General features: G+C 39.6%; 1 protein-coding gene across 1 annotated transcript; it reads left to right on the top strand.

Annotated features, from left to right (window-relative positions):
• Window positions 1–9,251: 9,251 nt before the first annotated feature.
• On the top strand, window positions 9,252–14,558 carry plvapa (plasmalemma vesicle associated protein a). Its single transcript, XM_069712594.1, has 7 exons — window positions 9,252–9,905; window positions 10,474–10,552; window positions 10,692–11,407; window positions 12,168–12,882; window positions 12,958–13,014; window positions 13,735–13,792; window positions 14,231–14,558. The coding sequence occupies exons 1-7, from the start codon at window positions 9,510–9,512 to the stop codon at window positions 14,262–14,264; spliced, it is 2,055 nt and encodes a 684-aa protein (XP_069568695.1). The 5' UTR covers window positions 9,252–9,509; the 3' UTR covers window positions 14,265–14,558.
• The last annotated feature ends 6,652 nt before the right edge of the window (window positions 14,559–21,210 follow it).

Raw genomic sequence — 21,210 nt, 5'->3', positions numbered from 1 at the left:
ACGCTAAAAGCCCAGGGTCAAATGCAGATAAAGGGGAGGAGAGAAGACGCACAGCAACCCTGGATAAGAGATAAGCCACGAATCTGCTTGTAAATGTGCTGCTCCTCGGGCCTGGGGGGGGCTGCTGTCTCAAGATGTGGACAGATGAAAGTGTCGGTGGCCCCCGAGAGATTCACTGTATGCAACTTGTTGTCTTATCTACAGAGCCGTTAGAGATTGTAAAGGCTTTTTTTTTTTTTTCTTCCCCCCCCACAGGCACTTTTATTGCATTCTCAAATCTAAAATCCAGCTTTACCCCCCCGGAGAACACAATGTGTGATGGAGAAGCATTGTCCCATCCATTGTGCAGCTAATGGGTCATCACAGGGTTGTGTGTGTGTGTTCATTTGAATGAAAGTCCCTTTAATTAGGCCTCTGTGCCAGTTTATTGTCACTTCTTGTGTTGGGGAAAGATTAGGCTTGTCAAATAAAGGCTGCTTGGTAATGAGTTTGTGTGTCTCTGGGTAAGAAGATGAGATATCCAACAGAGACGTTAATCAATACTTTTGTATCTTGAAAACAGTAAATCTAAGTCAGTTGCCTCCATTTACGTTGTTTGTTTTGGGGTTTTTTTTGTGTAGATTTGATCACCCTTGTAACGTAGCTCTTAAAGCTGTACTGTAGTACTGGTGGAGCGTAACATCCATATTATCTTTTATTACACTGCAATACCTGCACATTGACTCTAGGTTTGTCTAATCTTGTCTGTATTTACCTCTATTTCAGAGATCCTGTGGATTTCAACCCCAGGTCTGTGGACTTCTTCTACATCATCATATATTTAAGTTCTGTATTAGCTCACCGATATGCAGCAGTTTTCCTTCGTAAAACTTTCTGGCTCCACAAACTTCAAGAATATTGAGAGTCAGTCATTTAGATGACTAAAAAAAAAAAAAAAAAGCATTTGACAGACATATTTAACAGATGGGGGCAAAGTAATGGCATACTTTTGATCATTTTCACCAAGAAAAGATGCTCTACATTCCTGTCATTTCCACTTGTGTGTGTGTGTGTGTGTGTGTGTGTGTGTGTGTGTGTGTGTGTGTGTGTGTGTGTGTGTGTATCTGTTTCCGTGGTATCACTGGGGGGAAGGAGTGACGTGACCTTTGAACTAACAGTCAGATATGTGGTTGCTCCCAGCGAGGAATCCAGAGATGCAAGACTGCAAAAAATGTCTGTCAAGCTGCCAGTTCGACAGTATCACGCACACACATCTATAAAGAAAACAGTAAAGCACAACATTTTAATAGCTACCTCGGAGGTTTTCCCTTTAATAAAAAGGGTCAGGTTTCCCAAACTGCAAAACCGAAGGTAGTAACTGAGCGAGCAGTTTTATGACTATAAAAATGGCGGGGGGGGGGGGGTTCTGGGCTACTTCATTTCTGTTTCAGTTGTAATTCCTCAGGAATAAATGCTACTTTGAGTTTTTATACAGTTTGTTTCTCAAATGAATAATTTGTGTGCAAAATCTTTATGCATTTAAACACCTTTTAGTGACTTGTTCCCTCAATCAAATACACCGAAATCAATGGACGTCAAGGAAATAGACAAAGTGTATGTATGTATCTCGCATCTATCACTAACTCCTAACTATGCACGTTAAACTTGACAATTTATCGCAAGGACAATCTAAATCCGTATACAACCTTTTTCTATTTCTTGGTTTCGCGGGGTTAAACACACCTGTTGAGTTTATGCTCCAACAGCAGACGGTGTAAATAATTCAACAACTGTACACCACAGTAGGCACACACCCATCCGTATGCATCAGCCTGATGGTCTGCGTGTCTACCAGCAGGTTAGACACTGCTGTTACGTAACCACCTCCTTCCTTATTGCCTCGGCAGCACTTTTCTTTTGCAAGTCTTGCTTTTCTTAAAAGGTTTAGTCTCCATCAGTTCGTGGATGGACCGACACTGCAATATCCCTCAAGCATTCGGAACGTCACGGTGGAGCTTGTCTTTTTTTGTCCGAACGTTGCGTCTTTGTCCCGCTTCGTTGGGGTGAAAGGTCTCCAAAGTGTGTTGTGGATCGGGGGAACGTAATGAACAAGTCATGGCTGTAATCTGAAACCTGTCTTTGAGGGTGAGCATGCCTGATTGGGACTGTAGCATGAGAGCTACTGTTCAGTCAAAGTCAGCGAGTGCATGAAGCGTCTTGTGTTTCAAATCTCAACCTAGCGACAAGCAGCAGCTTCACAGCGCTCAGTAGGAAACATTGGTGCGTAAAAGCGCCGGCAATCGCTTATCGGACGCTGGAATGACACTGAATAGAGGATTTGTTTGCTCTAACTTCATCCAAAGAAAGCCTAAATTTACATTTCTAATTTCTTACATTATGCATAAATTTCCGCATGTTTTTACATGTACTCAAATATTTGATTTAAGCTGCGCGGAGATGATCTACTTTTCATCTTCCTAAATGTCGAATTTCTTGACAATGCACATTTTATTTGAGCAGTAAAGCACATTTTTTTGCATCAGTTCATCTTCCAGATTAGAGGAATTTCTTGGTTTTACTCGGGGAAATGATCCAGATACTTAGTAAATCTGTTGGTCTTGGAACATATTTGAAACACACTTTTTACAACATCAAACAATGAGGATAGTAACTTTCCCACCCTCTCAGACCTCGTGACCCCATTCAGAAGTCCCATCAGTCACATTTCAAAATGAGCCGGGAGTTTTCTTTGGCTTTAAGATGTCAGGCTTCCTTTAAATTTAAGATTACAGGGTGGATCACCTATTAACATTTCTAGGCAGGCCCAAACATGAATCACACAGCTATTGATTCAGTTAACATTTCAACTATTTAACTTAACCTTTAAATGTCTAATGTTAGGCCGGCCCTCTCCCAGGGGTATCCCCAGCAACTGCTGTAATTCTATCTCAGGGTGTTAGTCGTGTGCTCTCAACTGCATCAGCATATGGAAAGTCGGTCTTTACTTAAAGTCGCCATGAGGCGTCTGTGCAGCCTCCTTGCAGGGACGGCGTTCTCATCACGCTCTGATGGGCGTCAAATGTTTAGACTTGCAGTGACAGCTTCACCCTGAGACCACGGTGACCTCTGACCTTTGAGGAATGGACAAGCCTGGTAACAAAAACAGAGGCCTTTTGTGCAGGTCAAAGGGAAAACATCTGCTGTGCTGAAGACACGGATAAAAGAGGGGGATTAGCTCCCGGGTTTTTTAGCCACCTCAGATGAGAGGTGCCTGATGGGAACACGCGGAGAGCCACTGTACATGACATCATTACGAGCAAAAATCCTCCCCATTTCACCCGGTTGTGCCCCAGCTGCCTCGTGGCTTAGCAGGAAAAAAAACGATTAAAAAAACAGAGATAAATACAACATGAGGGGCGAGCAGGGGGGGGATTTCTTTGATATGAATGCTGCAGTCTTTCTTATCACATCACCGCAGGAGGCACCGGCCACAGCTACGCCTTCATTTTTTAATTAAATTTAAACCCAAATAAATGATCTGAGAGGATTGCACATCACAGCGCCTGTACCAAAAATGCATTTGAACAATTCAGTCTTTGATATCATCATGCGTTGTCATAATAAATGAGCGTCTGAGTGTTTTTGTATTTTTTTAACCACAGTGAAGCAGCGCAGTGTCATTTAATTCTGGCCGATGGGATGCTGCTGGAGCTGTAGTGTAGACAACAAAAGGCAACCGTTTCCACTCTCTTTCTGCACTTAACTCGAACTCTGCACATGTTGTTATTTAGCACCATGTTGTTTATTTGTCTTTGTTTAATCTGCTGGTTGACGGAGGCATTTACCACTTCACCTCTGTGTCCTGTGTGTCTCTCAGTACACAGACCTCTGTCTTCAGGCCAGCCACCTGATATGGCGCATGTAACCGGATCCTTTCTGGGCAAATTACCAATTAGACAAACATCCCTGGAGGGAAACCTCACGGTGTGATTCTGTGCGTTACCCAGGCGTTGTCATTACAGGAAACTCGTGTCTTTGTGAGGGCAGAAAAGGCAATATGCCTGGTGGGTGGACTGAGAAATGCCAGAGTGTAAAGAAAATATAGAAACTGGATTCTTTTCAAAATATTTGTTATTAAATGGGGAGTTAGATATTTTTGGAAATGTGCTTATTGAGCAGTTGCCAGGCAACCAGCACAGACTCTGTGAAGTTACTGCTCCCAGCCGACACATAGTCTAAAGAATAACAGAGACCCCCTTCTAATAAAACGGATACTTTTTTTTCTTTTCTTTTTTTACACGTTTCTTTTTTCATGGATTAGATACATGATTACGGCTCAATTCGTGACTGCCAAGAGGTCGAGAATAGCAACACCAATATCATATCTGTAGGAGAAAGATGCAGCCAGGAGATTTCTAGTTTAGCTGCAGCATAATTTTTTTTTTTTTTAAAAACAGCTATGGCCTGGCTCTGTCCAAAGGTACCAAAAATGACAAGACAGTTGGTTTGACAGGTAACCTACAGCAAATCTAAAAGTTTTTATTTTGTATGGTTTAACAAAGAAAATATGACGTGTTCATTTATGAATTTTAGAGGCGCTGGTAGGTAGGTTTTGTCACCTTTGGACGGAGCAATAGCTTGTACCCAGTCTGTATGCTAAGCTAAGTGTCTACTGCTCACATTTTCATATATCTAACAGACAGACTGACATATTTACTCTCTGCAAGACAGTAAGAGTTTTTCCCTAAAGGTTAAACAGTTCCTTTGAGCTCTAGAATTTACCTTTGTGAACAACATCGGCCTTCAACGTGAAATGCTGTTACACATTGTCTGTAAAAAAAAAATTAAGACTCTAAATATTGAACGGAGCATTATAAATGCACACTGGAGCCAGATTGAAGGTTACCTTGCATTTTTAATACTTATGGTTTAAAATTCAGGAGCATGGATTGTATTTGCAACTTAGTGCATCAAATATTGATCACAAATAATCAGATTTAAACAGCAAGGGCTATTAATAAGTAAAAGTGTATCCCCACTGGTTACTTCATAGGTTCACATGCATTCATTCACAAGAAACAACAATAGATCTGGAGCTGCAGTAGTATTAATTTCCCACTAAGTGGCAGTGTGTTCCTTGATAATTACTGTAGGTGTGTGTGTCTTGAGGATTGCATTGAGACTGTCTTCTTACTATGTCACTGATACAAATGCTCCCTTAAGATCATAAAACAGATTATATCATTATTTATAATATGTCAGTCAAATCAATTATAAATATTATATAATATTATAAATATGTAAAAGCCTATAATACGATCAAGCTGTTTAAGACAGCTTGATCGTATTATCATATTATTATAGGCTTTTACATTTGATATACAATGTTTTTAGATTAGTTTGATTATTAACTTGAAAGTTTTTCCAATATATCTACCAGAACGTTACAAAAGAATGTAAAATATGTGAACTTCAATGTACCTTTATGTATTTCCACCTTAACAAACAAATATATCGTGAGATTTTCTAGGGTTTTTTTCTGTTATTAGAAATATAAAGAATATCTTATATTGCTCTTTATTTATTATAAAATGTTGTGTTTATTGATTTATTTGTACACTTCTATAAAATGAAGACTGGTTTGTATGTACACCTACCATGTATGCCACCGAGGCTTCCCTGTGTCAATGTGAGTTTGACAAATTCAAGCTTCACAGTTTACTGTGTGCTGCTCATTTAAAGCAGAAGAAAGTCTACATTTTAAGCAAACACCAGGAGATCTCGGAGCAGCCTCAGCGGATTGTGTGTGGGTGTATGTTGCTCTCAGTTTCAAAAAGCATGAGGATAAGGGAAGTGTTCAGGTTTCAAAGAAACCTCAACATGCTCCCAACCAGTTTTAAAGATAACTGACTGGTGAGTGAGAGTTTACAGTTTTGTTAAAGAGGATTGGTTTGATTTTTATATTTCAAATAAATTTGAGGAACAATGGGACACAGTTCCTTCTCAACAAAGAGCACTTAAAACCAGGGCGACAAAGTCTTAACTGACTTCTTTGGCTGACAGGAAACCATCCGTATAAACACTTTTCAGTTTACTTTGAGTCTTATCTTTCATATCCTAAATTCACCATCAACACAATGGTTGGTCTGCGTCCTAATCACCTGTAATCTGTGACGCCCAGAGTCCTCTCCAAATACTGTACATTCTGTTACAAGTGCATAACCTCAGCTATGGAAGCACATGCTGCACCCTTACAGAAGCTGGTGGTGTGTGGGAGTCGATCAGAGTCCACTTATAGGTTTCCACATGAGATGCTGGCAATTTGAGCTCTTTCACATCCACATGCAGCCGCTGATAACAGTTCTGGGGCCGAGAAATAAACAGTATTTGGGTGATTTAGAAACATCTGGTTTGGATGAACAGTTTATTTTTATTTTTGCTTTAACTGCTGTAATTTTCAAAAAAATCTTAGTTGAAAGCAGCATAGTGTCTCAATCGTAAGGTTATAAAGTCATGAATAAAAATATGTTTCTTCAACACTTGATCCTCTTTGAAGCAGTCCCTACAGATGAGGGTGATATAGTCAAAGAAATGACATAAAGTAGACATTGTGTATAATTTAATAAAGAAGTATCCAGATCGGTTACATGGGGAAAAAAATGTCCACCCGATACAGGCTATGTATCCCTCCTTCAAGTCCATAAAAGAATCGGAGTTCCCACATGTGGTGCCAATGATAAGAGCGTCTTTAGAGTGACAGGTTGAAACTGTCCTATTCAAACCTCTGACATTGAGGGTCTGCTGCTCTCTGTGCTATCGAGGTGTGGAGTGTCATCATGTCAAGATATAAAGGGCTCTCTGAGGTCTTCGGAGAAAAGGTTGTGTATGCTACGAAGGGATTAAAAAGGTCTCCAAATTCAATTAAATGAATCGTTCCACTGAAATTGAAATCATCTATTAGGTTTTGATTTTGAGGAATAAAGCTCATTTTCTAGTGGTGTAGTTCAGGTTGAATCTGTTTCAAAGAGGATCAAATGTTTGATTGTCCAGATGTGTAAAAAATACAAACCTCTATCTGTGCAAGCAGCACACAACCCATATTTATATCAATTGCGACCCATAGTAGTCGTTGTAAGTACGACGGTAGCAAAAGGAGGAAGTCGGGTGACGTAGTAAAGAAGGACTAACTCTGCAGAGGGTGGGGGTCAGGGTGGCTGGATGGATCAATCACAGGACTTTCACCCAGGAGACAACTTTTCATATCCCGTGTGAAAACAAAACTTACTGTTGACTTATTTTAAGTTTCGCACTTAAATTAAGTAACGTTAATCTTTTTCTGAACCTAACCAAAATACGACTATTTGTCGAAGTTGACAATGTGTTTATTATTTTTACCATGACGACGAAGGTCCAATACACCTGCTGCTGGTCCCCTCATAAAACCTTTGCTGGACAGACATCTTTCTCTATCTGTGGAGCTCTTTACTCACAGATCTCAAAACCAATCCTAGATGGGAGGATTACAAACTCAATTGCTACATACTCGTAGTCCTGAATGATCACAGGACTTTCATTATCAATATATTGGGAAGTTTACTTGTTCTCGGTCTTGCTGAGAGTTAGGTGAGTGGATCGATACCTCTCTGTCAAATATGAAGCTAACATTACTACCAGCAGGTTGATTAGTTTCTATAGAGTGAATGATTGGAAACAGGCGAAATGGCTATGTTGCCTCTGTAAAATTGACATCGACAACTTGTGGTTTGCTTGTATAATAAAGCTCGAGGATGTAAAGTTAGATTCACAGTTTGTTCACATTGCATCGACTTGACAGTTTTCAATTTATGACCGCTTCCTTTTTTGTGGTTGATGTCATTCTTATTTCAAATCCCCCATTGCCCGGTGAAGTGTAAGACATATGTGTCTTACTTCGCATCACATTCAGTGGATCATCTCCGTACGTCTTAGGTTTTGATTCATACTTGAGCATCAGATTTTACCCATAGATACAGTGGTGTTTGAAAGTTTGTGAACTGCTATATTCCTACATAAATATGCCCTAAAACTTTAAGAGATTTTCACACAAGTCCTAATAATAACAAAGAGAAGCCAGTTAAACATTTAAGACACAAGTATTATATGTATTTATTAGAAAAGGTTCCAGTATGGTTTACAAACGTTGAAGCACCACTGTACCACCACTTTGGATGCATTTGTTGTGTGTCGTCAGGCCTTGTCCTGTCTTACTGATACTAGACATTAGCGAGGTTTATAAATTATGCAACAAGCCTTTATGAGTGGTTTAAAAAAGCTGTCAGCCAGGTTGGCAAAAAAATCAGACCCAGTGTCTAGGCATGAAGATAAAAACAACCCACTTCAACCTCAGTTAAATCAACACTGATTATTTATGTCTCTTATTTGCCTCTGATATCCTGCGTTTGTTGCTGAGTCGTTATCTAGAATCTCGTAGAAAAGTTGCTGCAGATTTGGCCATCAAGAGTTCCTGTATGAATTGCCGCTTCCTGTCACGATGAGGTCTGACATGTCAACAATGCCTGACAGGAAAAAGTTGGTTCTCTTACTGTTGGGCTGTTGCATGTAAATTTAAATTGAGTGTCCGTGAGTTTGCGTCTGTCCTATGACACGGAGGGAAGCGCACTGACGTCATCATGTTGGACTGAGACTCGCGGCATCAAAGAGTCACCGAATGAGAATTTCAAAAGAACAACATGAAGTCCATTGTCCTCACGGCCTACTGCGTCCCGGAAAACACTGTTCATGATCCCATAAAACTGTTTTTGACAGATTTATGGAGGAGCTGCACACGGAGTCTGGTAAGATCTTTATGGGTTATCTGTCCTCGCAAAAGAAAACAGAAAGTGTTGTCAGTGAAAATGTCACTAGCTGACACTTTATTATTTTGCATTTTCATTTCACAACCTGTTTGTTCATCACTAGCTGATCATGGAAATTGATTTTATTCATGAGATGTAGTTCTTAGATTGTAATAACATAAAATGACAAAAATCTAGGCATTTGTTTTTTTCTTCATTTCCAAGAACAGAGGCATGAACAAAAAAAACCAAAAAAAAGGAGGGCGTGTGTGGAAGTACATGCATGCACATGTGAATAATAATAACTTCTGCATAGGGAGGGATAGCCGATAGGAGGAGGAGACTGGAACCAGGACCACTTCCCATCATGGGAAATGTGTGGTCTGAGGAGTTTATAAACTCCTGCTCATGTTTACACCGAATCCACAATCTTATCAATTCTCATGTTAACAATGCTGCAGAAAAGAAATGTCTTTATTTGAGGAAGGGACAAAAGCTTCACGAGAAATGGACTGAGAAATCCGCTGGCTCGTCTAAAATCATTCAGCATTATCTTATCTGTTCATCTGGCTGCAAAGGAACATGTCTGCTCTGATTTAGAGATGAACTTTGTTTGAATTTGGCTGACAGCTCATAGTAATTCTCAAACCTTGGACTTTACTTTTACACCGTCTCTCTGAGCGTCTTTCAACACCCATGTACGGCAGGGCCTACTCCCAGGTCTCCAGGTACAGCCCAGCGGCCCAGAAGAAGATGCAGTACCGCTCGAAGGGCAAGAGCTGCGGCTACTACATGCGCATCGTCTTCTTCTTCTCTTCACTCATTCAGTCGCTCATCATAATCAGTCTCGTGCTCTTTCTGGTCTACGGTAAGACGGAGGACTCGGCGTCCACAGCGCGCATCCACGACCTGGAGGAGATCTTCTCCCGACTGTCCATGGAGAACGTTGCCCTGAAGCATCAGAGGAAGAATCTGACCAACCTGCTCAATGCCACCATGACCGACAATGCCCGCCATTTCCTTGACCTGAGCAAACAGCGCGAACTCAGCAACGTGTCCTTTTTGTTTATCCAGGACTTCGACAAAAAGCTGGTGAGAATCTGAGCTAAGCCTTTTGATTATATCTAAACATGAAAGTTGATGTCTTTTGTAGGACTGTGGTTCCTGTGTGTGAATGAATTCGGTCTAAAACTTTCAACAACAATAGAAATGAATAATGTTTGTGTCAATATGGTTAATGAACTTGTTAGTGTAACTACAGATAAAACAAAAATACCAATCAATATACCTGCAATGCTTTAGTCAAGTTATTTAAAAAAAAATTAAAAAAAAATCTTCAGTCTAAAGAGGTGTGATGGTGTCATAAGGGTTTCAAATACTGAGTGAATATACACACTGGTTAAAGTCTCAATGTACTTCTTAACCATAAATTGTAGTTCTGCAGTATTTTTTTCATATTTTTCCAAACAAGAGGCAACATTTCTAATTAATTATTATTTTAGGCAACATGTAACAATATTTTTAAGAGTAAATATGTTGACACATGTCTTTAGTTAAACTATGAATGATACATTGCTCTTTCTGTTTTTCTGCATCTCACAACCATTTCAGAACAAATCACTAAAAGAACAAATGGCTTTTCTTTTACTAATATGAACAGCAACAGTGCCAGGACGAGTTGAGAATTTGCAGGCACGGAGGTGGCGTGGGTTTCAGGTCCATGCCGTGTCCACAGATGTGTAAGTGTGGCATTTCTTCAGGTCAAAGCCAAAAATAATCAAATATACAAAATGAATGTAACCGCATGCATTTGAAACGGTTGCCACTTATTTTATTTTTTTTAATCTTTTATCTTTTGCCATTTAAAAAAAAAAACAGCACAAAGAAGTGACTGTAACTGTGGGCTGCTGGCCGAGCAGATGAAAGCCAGGCTTCAGCTCATCCAGTCCAACTTCACCCAAACAGTGCACAGGATGAGGATGGAAGTGGATCAGACTGCCAAGGAGAGGGACAAACTTAACCTGGAGACCATTCGTCTGAGGAGGGAAAAATTCACACAAGAGAGGGAGCTGCAGCTCTACAGGCAAAAATCCAAAGACGAGTTCTCCCAGTCCTTGAGCTCTGTCTTCAATGTCTCCAAGGCTTTCCTACAGAAGATCGACTCCCTCTTCCCATCACACATTCCCTTCCAGCTAACCTGTCCGAAACAGATGGAACACCTGGAGCAGATCCGCATCAACTGCACCAGCCTGTCCAGAGAAGTGGAGGACAAGCTCCAGCGTTACCTGAACGTCGTGGGAGACCAGGTGTCGGACATCCAGTCTGAGAACAACCGCTTGAAGGCCGAAAACTGGCGGCTGTCCGAGGACTACCGCTGGTGCAGCCAGAACCGCACGGGCCTGATGGAGCAGCACAGACGGAACCTGGACAAGCTTCAGGAGAAACACGATCAGGACAAGGAGACACTCTTGAGGGAAAAGTTGAGGTTAAATGGAGACATAGAAGTCACGAAAAACAATGTCAATTATAAAAGCAAACAGATCGAGCACCTCACAGAGCTAATCAAGCATCTCAACATGTCATGCATGCTAAAGGTAAGGAAAAAAACTGCAATGATGAAGGGCTTTCAGCCCCCTCACAACTCTTTTGCGCTCTTTATTCAGCTTTTAATCTCCATAGCTACACTCAGATTATTCAAGATAATCTTATGAGTTCCAAAAACAGTCAGGGAACTAAGTACGGGCTGTAGACAGTGACAGAAGATAATACATGCAAGGATAGTAAGTGTGATAGTATAATGTAATGTTAGTCTGGACAGTTAGTCCTTGATTACTCTCCAAAACTCCTCTTATATGTAATAAACTGCATACAATTCTGCAGCAATTAGATGATTCTGTGCACAAATGTGTAGCTTTGTGGTCAGTGATATTCTCCTCAGCATCAGACGATATAACGGCTTTTTTACATGTGTAGAAATCCTAAAATACCACAAAGCCCATATCTCACTGCTTTGAGGTAATGAGGTCTTTCATAAGACTTATGAGATCAAAACAGCCTGATTGGTTATTGGAACTGATCCAACCTCAAGTGCAGAGGAGGAGGTCGGGGAGGGAAATGTCTGCTGGTAAAGAACAAGAGGGCAGAAAGGGGAGAGTGGGCAAATATTTCTATTAAATTTCTGCTGTTGTGTAAAGTCTCTGCAGTGTTTTTCTAATGGAGGAATCATGGGTTTGCGTCATAAAACAGAAAGGCTCAGGTTTTGTGTCAGTTATGTTAAAAACAATATTTAACAAGTGCAAATGATTAGGAATCTTTTTTTTTTCTCAAATTGATTTTGCTCTCGTTTTATTTCAGACAAGTGGATTTTCTGGAGGCCTGGGCTCCCGGTCAAGCACCCAGAGTCAGCCTGGGTGGGGAGCATTTGGTGGTGGTGGATCCAGCTCTGCCTCATCCAGCTCTTCCAGTTTGGGTCAGCTTGGCAAGACAGGGTCAAGTGGTTTAGGTTCGAGCTTTAGCTCACCTGGGTCAGCATTCAATAAGCCTGCATCAACTGGAACAGGCTCTTCAAGTTCATTCCACATCCCAGGGTCAAGTCCAAGTCTTGGCTCAGGTGGGCTTGGCTCAAGTAAGCCTAGCCTGGGCTCGAGAAGCTCATCATCTTTCGGCTCAAGCCTTGGGTCGAGCTCAAACCTTGGGTCGAGCTCAAACCTTGGGTCGAGCTCAAGCCTTGGGTCGAGCTCAAAATTTGGATCGAGTTCAAGCCTTGGGTCGAGCTCAAGCCTTGGGTCAAGTTCAAGCCTTGGGTCGAGCTCAAAATTTGGATCGAGTTCAAGCCTTGGGTCGAGCTCAAGCCTTGGGTCAAGTTCAAGCCTTGGGTCGAGCTCAAAATTTGGATCGAGTTCAAGCCTTGGGTCGAGCTCAAGCCTTGGGTCGAGCTCAAGCCTTGGGTCAAGTTCAAGCCTTGGGTCAAGTTCAAGCCTTGGGTCGAGCTCAAAATTTGGGTCTAGTTCAAGCCTTGGGTCAAGTTCAAGCCTTGGGTCGAGCGGGCTGGGCTCAAATAAGCAAAGCAGCTCTGGGCTTAATTGGCTTGGGTCAGGGAACAGTAACTCAGGACAAAGTAAGACAGGAAGTGCACCAGGAAGAGGAACATCTGGGTCTCCATTTGGTGCTGGAAGGACGAGTGGTCTGACAGGTGGCACAGGTAAGAATTAATAAACAGTGGTTGCAATTGTTTGTCTCATTCCAGGAAGTTTTTAAAGTATAGGTTTGATATTTTCTCCCAATACCTCGAATCCAGACAGTTTCAGTTTTTTTGCCCAGATTTGAAATCCCTGAAAATGACATTTATTACAGGTGCTGAAAGTTTTCAGAAATAATAATAATAATAATAAAAATTTGCAGCAACATTTCTTTTTGGAAACAGTATAGCTCCTGGAAAGTTAACAGGGACATCTTGATTTTCAGCCCTCGAGCTGCTGCTGAATTTTTAAAATGTAAAATTTCAAGACTTTCTGCAGCACGAATAAAGTTCCATTCAGCTCCATTCTTGGGGTCAACTCCTGGCTAAATCCTAGGTAAATAAAGCCAAAACTGTCTGAATGGATGAATAGATAGATAAATAAAGGAAACATTGCTATTAACACAAGATACATGCATAAACAAGGATTGATTTACTCATTTTATACACAGCCATCCATTTGTATTCAAAGTGTCTGAGTCTAAACTCAAATAGACACTTTGAATACAAATCATAATAAATCCTTCATCACACTTTTAATGGCTGCCTGTGATGTTTGTGTGACTCAGCAGAAATCTTAAAATACCGCATTCCTTTAAATATCAGAATAATGAAACTCACTGGATTGATTACCTTCATGAAGAAGTAATGACAAATCACCATATTCATATGTTTAACCAACAGTCAACGTCAAGCAGCACCTTCAAGATCTGCAACGCCTGATCAACCCATCTGGCCCAGAGTGAGTATATGGCATCACATAGTTGTGGGTTTTAAGTTTTGCTGCTGTTTGTGTGGGTTAATAGAACATGCACAGAGGAAATATTCTATATTTATGTTGTTGTCTACAAATCCCAAGAAAAAATACATCAATACACGAGTCAGTTTCAATACTCAGTACTTTGATTTCCAAACTCTGCCTGGCGCTCTCAGCCCAAAGTCCACTTCTTCCTACTGAACAGGTTACAAATAAAGAGTTGCATATATTTTCTTAAATATGATTAAATGAGAATAAGTTATGTCAAGGTTTGCCTACACACACAATATCCATTAGTTGGATCAGGGCATTGATTGGTTTTAATCTCTTAATGGGATCTGCAATCTGTCACCGAAGGTAATCTTTAACAAGGAGCTGCGATGGTTTCTTAATCTCTTTTTCTCTCTGTCTTTTTTTCTCCAGGGACAAACAAGACTTCTCCAGAGTGTTGGCTTAATCCAACCTTACAAGTAAAAACCTTAAGAGTTTTATATTCTATTGCCTCTATTACACAAATGCAATATTTTAATAGAATCTTGTATTGAGTTCACATGCTGCGTATTAGTAAATGCACGGTATAATAGGCACTGATGATGACAGTTGTTACATCAGTATGCATGTATAAAAGTCATTTGGATATCTTGAGCACTTTTGAATTTAAAATGTGAAGTTTGTGTCTTATACATGCATCAGTAATGACATGTTTTTTACACTGTACATACATGAGAATAAAAGCTTTGTTTAAACGTAAGCCTGTCTCTTCATGTTCTCCTTCTTTATAAACAATGCTATTTAAAATATTACCCCATTCAGACCCGGAAATAACTGTTTGCCCCTGTGTGCGTCACCTATTGTGTGGCTAATTGTCTGCAAATGACTTCCCAACCCCTCTTGCAACAATTTACTGGCAGCACAATTTAATACCCTCCAACATGTTTATGTTTACCTGCCAACCTGTCATTAGACCGGTAACGGCAGATGGAAGGACCCTTTGGAAAAGCTTTTGTATACATGCTGTCATTAAAAATGGTGGGCCATTTTCTTCACTGCGAAGTACACGGATATGCATAGCCTGAATAAGAATCTTAAAATATCTCAAAAAGAAGGAGCTGGATTTGTTATTTGTGGAGAGTTATTACCATTGGCAAAACGACCAGATTTTATCGTCAATTTGGTGAATGCTTGATATTTACAAAACAAAAATAAATACAAACAAAGTATAAACAGGGCTGTTTGTGTGTAAAACAATTATGAGATCTGAATGGGACATTTTCCTTTCAGCACATGAGTTTTACAATGTTATCGACATGTAGGATCATAGCATTAGTTCAGTACAATGCTACTTTAATTTGGACCAGAACAACTTCAGGGAAAAAAAACACAAGAACACAAACATCCTGTTCGTTGCACTGTGAAAGGATGGGAATGTACTGTTAATTTCAGAACCAAGAGTGTATTTGTATTGGTGCCAATTAATAAATACAGCTGTTAGACTTGAGTGAGGGGATAGCTCTTTCCTGTCTAAAGGATATCCTTTGTTTAACACCAAATGTTTTTCCACATTTGGGATGTGCAGCTCACTGCAGTGATATTAAAGGTCAACTGGTGGGATGCTTCTGGGAGTCACTTTATTAGACTGACTGAGACACAGGATGCGTTAAAACGACTTGACTGGAAAATCATCATGATGATACCGATATGTGCGAACATGTTTCCTCTCAACTCGCGTCATTTCTGTATTCCCCGCGCAGAAATGGCACCGCTCACCACTGACCATTGTTTAAAATGGTACCCTGAACAATAACAATAACTGTTGAAGGGAGATTCATTTATGCACTTCCCCACCTTACATTTTACCAGCTGGCTTAAAGATTCAAAAAGACCAAACAGAATTAATTACTTTTAACAGAAATTTTACAGTATTTTGATCATTATGTTAATATCATTATATGAAACTATTTTACTAAATTTCCCCACTGTGGGATTAATAAAGTCCAAATCTTAACCTAGAAAAATGTATAAAATTATTTAACTGACAACCTAAAAATGAGGAAAAACACATAAATATGCATTTAGTGGAATATAGTTCTTTTAATAAGTGCTAAAAAATTGTTGTTTTGAAGCAATAATATGACCCTAATACAAAGTGTCTCTCACTCTGAAGATTTGTGAAAACGTTGGCCTTAGAAGTAAGATTAAGTGCTTTATCTTACATTCGACTGCTCTTGTAAAACATTACACAATGTGCACAACATTTAAGAGGGAGACGCTTGTTTGAGAGTTAAAACCAAAAGTCATCTGTTATTATTAAATAGACCAAAGGAGAAGCTTGACATATCTGAACACTATTAGCTTTTCAAATTGTTGACGTATACATTTAGTACTGTCACTGACAAAACTTTGAAAATAACAATGTTCTAAAAGTTATATAAATCTTAATTAAGCAAAAGTATGTCAGTTTTTTTAATGAAAAGTCAAGCTTTCTGAAGATGTAATTCAACTAAAAGTGGACACTTTCTAAAGGGCTTTTAAAAAACAGTGTAAACAAACTTGTTGCTGTCTGTTTTTTGAGGATGTCGATCCTCAGCATTGTGGACGCCACTGACGAAGAGTTGGGCCCATTGTGCGACAGTCTGTAAGGCCTCTTCCCTCCACCTCCTCAGGCAGGAAATTGAAAGGGTGGTTATGATTACAACCTCCTTCCTCACCTGGGGGTTGCGGGACTGTGACCTCCTTTGTCTGTGGCTGCTGATGTTCCCTCTTTACTGTGACTTCTAATTGCGTTTCCTATCTGCTGGGCCTCCCTCGCCGTCACATTGCTGCCCAGGCTGGTAAAGACATCACGGGAGGCCAACCTCAGCTTTTTTTTTCGTGCTTACACTATACAGTGTTGAGGGGGGGAGGGGGGTGGACTGGAAACAGCTGGGAGGGAAAATCTTCCCCTAACACTTGGCATCCTTTTGTTTTAAAGTCCTTCAGTACAACCCTGGCTTTCACCTTGACCTTTCTCAGCAGAATTGTTATTCAAAGGAAGACATAGATCACTTTAATTGCTTTAAGAGGATGGCTTTGACTTCATGTAACCTCTAATTGAGCAGCTAGACCCAATGTTGCTTCAGTTCTACAAACTTGCCGTGCTAGTAGTGTATAGGCTACTGTATGTGAGAGCAACACAAAATACTGCAGTCACAACTTTTCTAAAGGTTTTACATCTATACCAAGAGGTGCCTTGGGTAGGAACCCAGTCTGTGGGACAGAGCATTTTGTTTCCATAAATAGGACTGTTATGGTCTTGGACAGTGCCTGCCGCATGCGTTTAACCTTTCACTGGTGCTTCTGTGTATGTAGAATTGGATGTGTTTGATTGGCCTTGATGCTTTCTGGCTGCAACCCGAGGACTGTGATCGGAACGGGGCCAGTATGCTCTCTAATCAGCAGCAAACAATTCTGATGCTCTATACTATACGTCGTGAAAAATAAGTACATACACAGGAAATTGTTGCCTGATTTTGCTTATTTGGATGCACAAACATTTGATTGTCATTTATACAGTGCCTACAGATAAAGGCATACCTGAACACAACCACAAGGAAAACAAAAGAATCAATAGATGTTTTTCTGTGGAAAAAGTAACTACCCCTTTGGCCTCAGCAGCTAGTGTTGCCATCTTGTAAGACTTTTCTATAATTGTCCACGAGTCTCTGATATCGGCTTGCTCAAATTTTGCATCACTCTTCCTTGCAAAATTCGTTCAATTGCAAGATGTTTGAGGGTTTTTCTTGCATGTGCTTGTTTCATATCCCCCCGTTTGACCAGGTCATTCGTCTTGTTCTCCTGTTCTTCTTTTTGAACCATTCCTTGGTGGATGTGCTTTGGATCATTATCCTGTTGAAAGGTCCATTTCCAGTTCAATTTCAACTTTTGTTCAGATGACTTCACATTGTCTTCAAGCAATCTTTGATATGATGCAGAATTCAGTCTTGAATCACTGACTGCTCAGTCCCCGAGGCAGCGAAGCAACCTCAAACCGTAGCATTTCCACCAACATGCTTCACAGTTCTTCCAGAAGGTCTGGGTTGCCCGATATTTTCATTGGCAAACTGTAGTTTTGCTCTCGTGTTCTTTTTGGACAGCACACTCTTTTTCCTGGTACGCTGCCCATGTCGGCCGAGTTTGAATGATCTCTTTCTGAATTTAGACGCCTGGACTTTAACACCACCAGTTGCAGGAGTTACTTGCAGATCCTGTGAAGACATTTTGGGGTTCTTTGAGACTTTTTCTTGCATCAAACAGTCTCTTGGCTCCTGCCAAGCACCAAAGAATAATGTTTGGCCTTGCAGTAAATAGCTTACAATAACTTACTATAACAAAATCCATCTGGTTTGATGTTGCTTCCCTCATCCCAGAGCAGTATTGTAACATCCATCTTGCATGTCGTACTTATAAATCAGAGTACTGGGCACGTTGTGATTTGACCCTGGTGATGCAGCTAGATGGAAGTTCAGGGGAGTAAATAAAATACATTATTACTTGACACACTATTAAACATGTCCAGGAGAATAATGCTGAAATGTTGTATTATGTTCTTGTCCATTGTGTTTATAGTATGTGCTCAGGAACATGAAAAAGTTTGCAGCTCTGTTTGTGGAAATCGATGATGTGCTTAACTACAGCAGTGCTTTGAGTTAAAGTCAAACATGTTCATAAGGGCAATGCTAACATGCTCCTGTATGTCAGGTATGTTATCAACACTCACCATCTTAATTTTGTATTTGTGGCTAATTAGCAGTAAACTTGGTACAGATGAGGTTGATAGGAATGTCATTAGATTTGGGCATGAATCAAAATATTGGGTGAAATTTAGTGAGACAAGATTAAAAAGTCAGGGGATCAAATAAAATTTAATATAGCAGTAAACATTGAAAAAAAAAACAGTTTGTTGACCATTGTTAATGCAAGACACACGAAGAAACTCTTGCTGTGAAAAGAATAATAACATATTGTCTGTGCAGGACCAGTATGTAGTAACAATACAAACTGAAGACAAAAGGCAGGCCCAAACCTGCTTGCAACAGTATCCTGTTTATCTATGTTATTGATTATCCATCACATGCTGAGACCTCTATCCCACAGGCAGGGACGTTGAGATTATTGGTTATCTAGTCTGCTAAGAAAAAGTAACAGAGCTAAAGCTACTGTAGTTATTTGATTTGATCCTTCACATTCACTGAGACATCAGTCATTGCACAGAGTTGACGTCAGTACAGGTTTTCTAGTGATATGATAGAGCTTGAGGTTATCATTTCTATTTATACTGAATTAAACAGAAACTAAAACCAAAAACATCCTAAACTAATTTCAAAAGTCAGCAAAAATTCCTGGGGGTCCTTCTGGAAGGTCATCAAATGCCAGCAGTTTCTGTTATGAATTGCAGAAACAAAGACTCTTGACAGAGGTCCAGGGATTTGAAACAATGTTAACTGGATAAAACAATGCACAATTAGGCATGTTTTTGATTTGTCAGCATATCATTTGTCTTTTTTTCCCCCCTTTGTTTGGTGACTTCTTATCATATTCTTTATTTTATAGTCATACAAATTATATCTGTTATCTGCCCTTAATATCAAAAATTGTAATTCATGAAACATTCAGCTGACTATTTTTGTATATTTTTTTGTCTTAATACTTTAGAGAATTTAACCATACACCTTAAACATCCTCGTACTTCTTCCTGAGGATTATTACATTTTTCATGTTAAAGGGACTTCTTGTGGTCTATTTCCTTATCTGAATCAAGCATCTAAAGACAAAAGGTGATATATATATATGTCATACTAATGTAGTCTAAAGCCATTCGAGACAAATTTGGGCTCTGTGAGTAAAACAGATTTTACATTTAATGGCAACTTAGACAGGAACAATACTTCAGTGTGCTACAGCAAGACATATAACTGTGTCTTGCTTTCAATATGAGGGTTATAAAAAGAAAAGGAGTTTTAGGTTCACAGTAAATAATGCAGCAGCAGGCTGAACCTTCTCTGCTGGCTTTGAACTGAACTGTCTACTGCTTCCATCTAGTGTCCATAACAGTACATTGCTATACTGGAACATGAGAGAAATTATTGTTTTGTAAATGTGTGATTAAGCTGTCTTTTTATTCTGTTTCTTCGTACATGTTCAACTATTTACAAAGCAAGAGGTTAATATATTATATAGAATTTGATGGAGAATCATTTGATCCATTGGTGCAAAAATGATCACAATTCAAAGGAAATGGAGGTAATTTTGGTAAAAATTTATTAACACAATTGTCAAGAGAAGAATGCTAATCAGCGGTGAATATTTTGACGGATGTTGCTTCATCGTTCACTTGTACCTGTGCGTCTTCCATCACTGCTTATTTTGCTCAGAGCAATGACACACAGGCAGAAAACATCCTCCTGTAAGAGACAGCTGAGGGACAATTTGTCACATGCATGTGTTGACTTTACAGCGAGAACCTGTGGCAGGCAGACAGATGTGCCTTTGGGTTATGACATCAGCAGACGTTGTGACTGAATAATGAAACCAAATAAATAAAATGAGTGTATCCCTGAATCTGTTGGACTGAGCACATTTCATATTGTTGGTGGAAAATGATACATAAACATTTAAATACAGCACCATATGGCATCATCATTGCAATTTCATTTAACTCTCCAAGCTGTTTCCCGAAGTATTTTAAGATTCAGTACAGAGCTTGTATTTACGGCTTGTTGGCAGAGTAATTTATTTAGACGTCAGTCAATATGTTGCCTGATATACAGGATATTTACATATTTAAATACTTGTCTTGTGTTCTAAGTAAAACAGAAAGGGAGCAGCTCATAGGAGCAATGGTTCAGGCACCTTGCAAATGGGCCATAACGTGCTGCTGGTTTGCAACATGTTAATTGGTTTTGCTAGTTTCATTAGTTGGTAGGTAGGTAGGTAGGTATATACTTTATTAATCCCCGAGGGGACATTTTTTCGCCACAGCAGCATACATACAGGAGCAATAATAGAAACAATAGAATAAAATAATAATAGAATAGAATAATATAATAGAAAAGCAATAAAATATAAAATATAAATAGAAAATATAAAATGCACAGTACATACAGTATATATACAGTACATTAAATATCTATATATATTATATACAACAAACCAATAAACACAGTCAACATATATGGATATTAATTTCACAATTTCACACACAGTATATCCAACTATTTTTACTTAATGAATCGGTTTAATTTTTTTAAATTATATTTTTTGGAAATATTGTTGACTTTCTTGCCTTGATTGTCTGTCTTTGTGTGTTAGCCCTGCGGCGGCCTGTCCCACCTTTCACCCAATGTCAGCTGTGATGGGCTCCAGGA

Source organism: Brachyistius frenatus, unplaced genomic scaffold, assembly GCF_029030835.1.
Source record: "Brachyistius frenatus isolate BFR_SWC_R1_liver_20210118 unplaced genomic scaffold, ASM2903083v1 Contig_110, whole genome shotgun sequence".
Lineage (NCBI taxonomy): Eukaryota > Metazoa > Chordata > Actinopteri > Embiotocidae > Brachyistius > Brachyistius frenatus.
The sequence above is the reverse complement of the archived record's forward strand: the minus strand, read 5'-3'. Positions and strand labels throughout refer to the sequence as shown.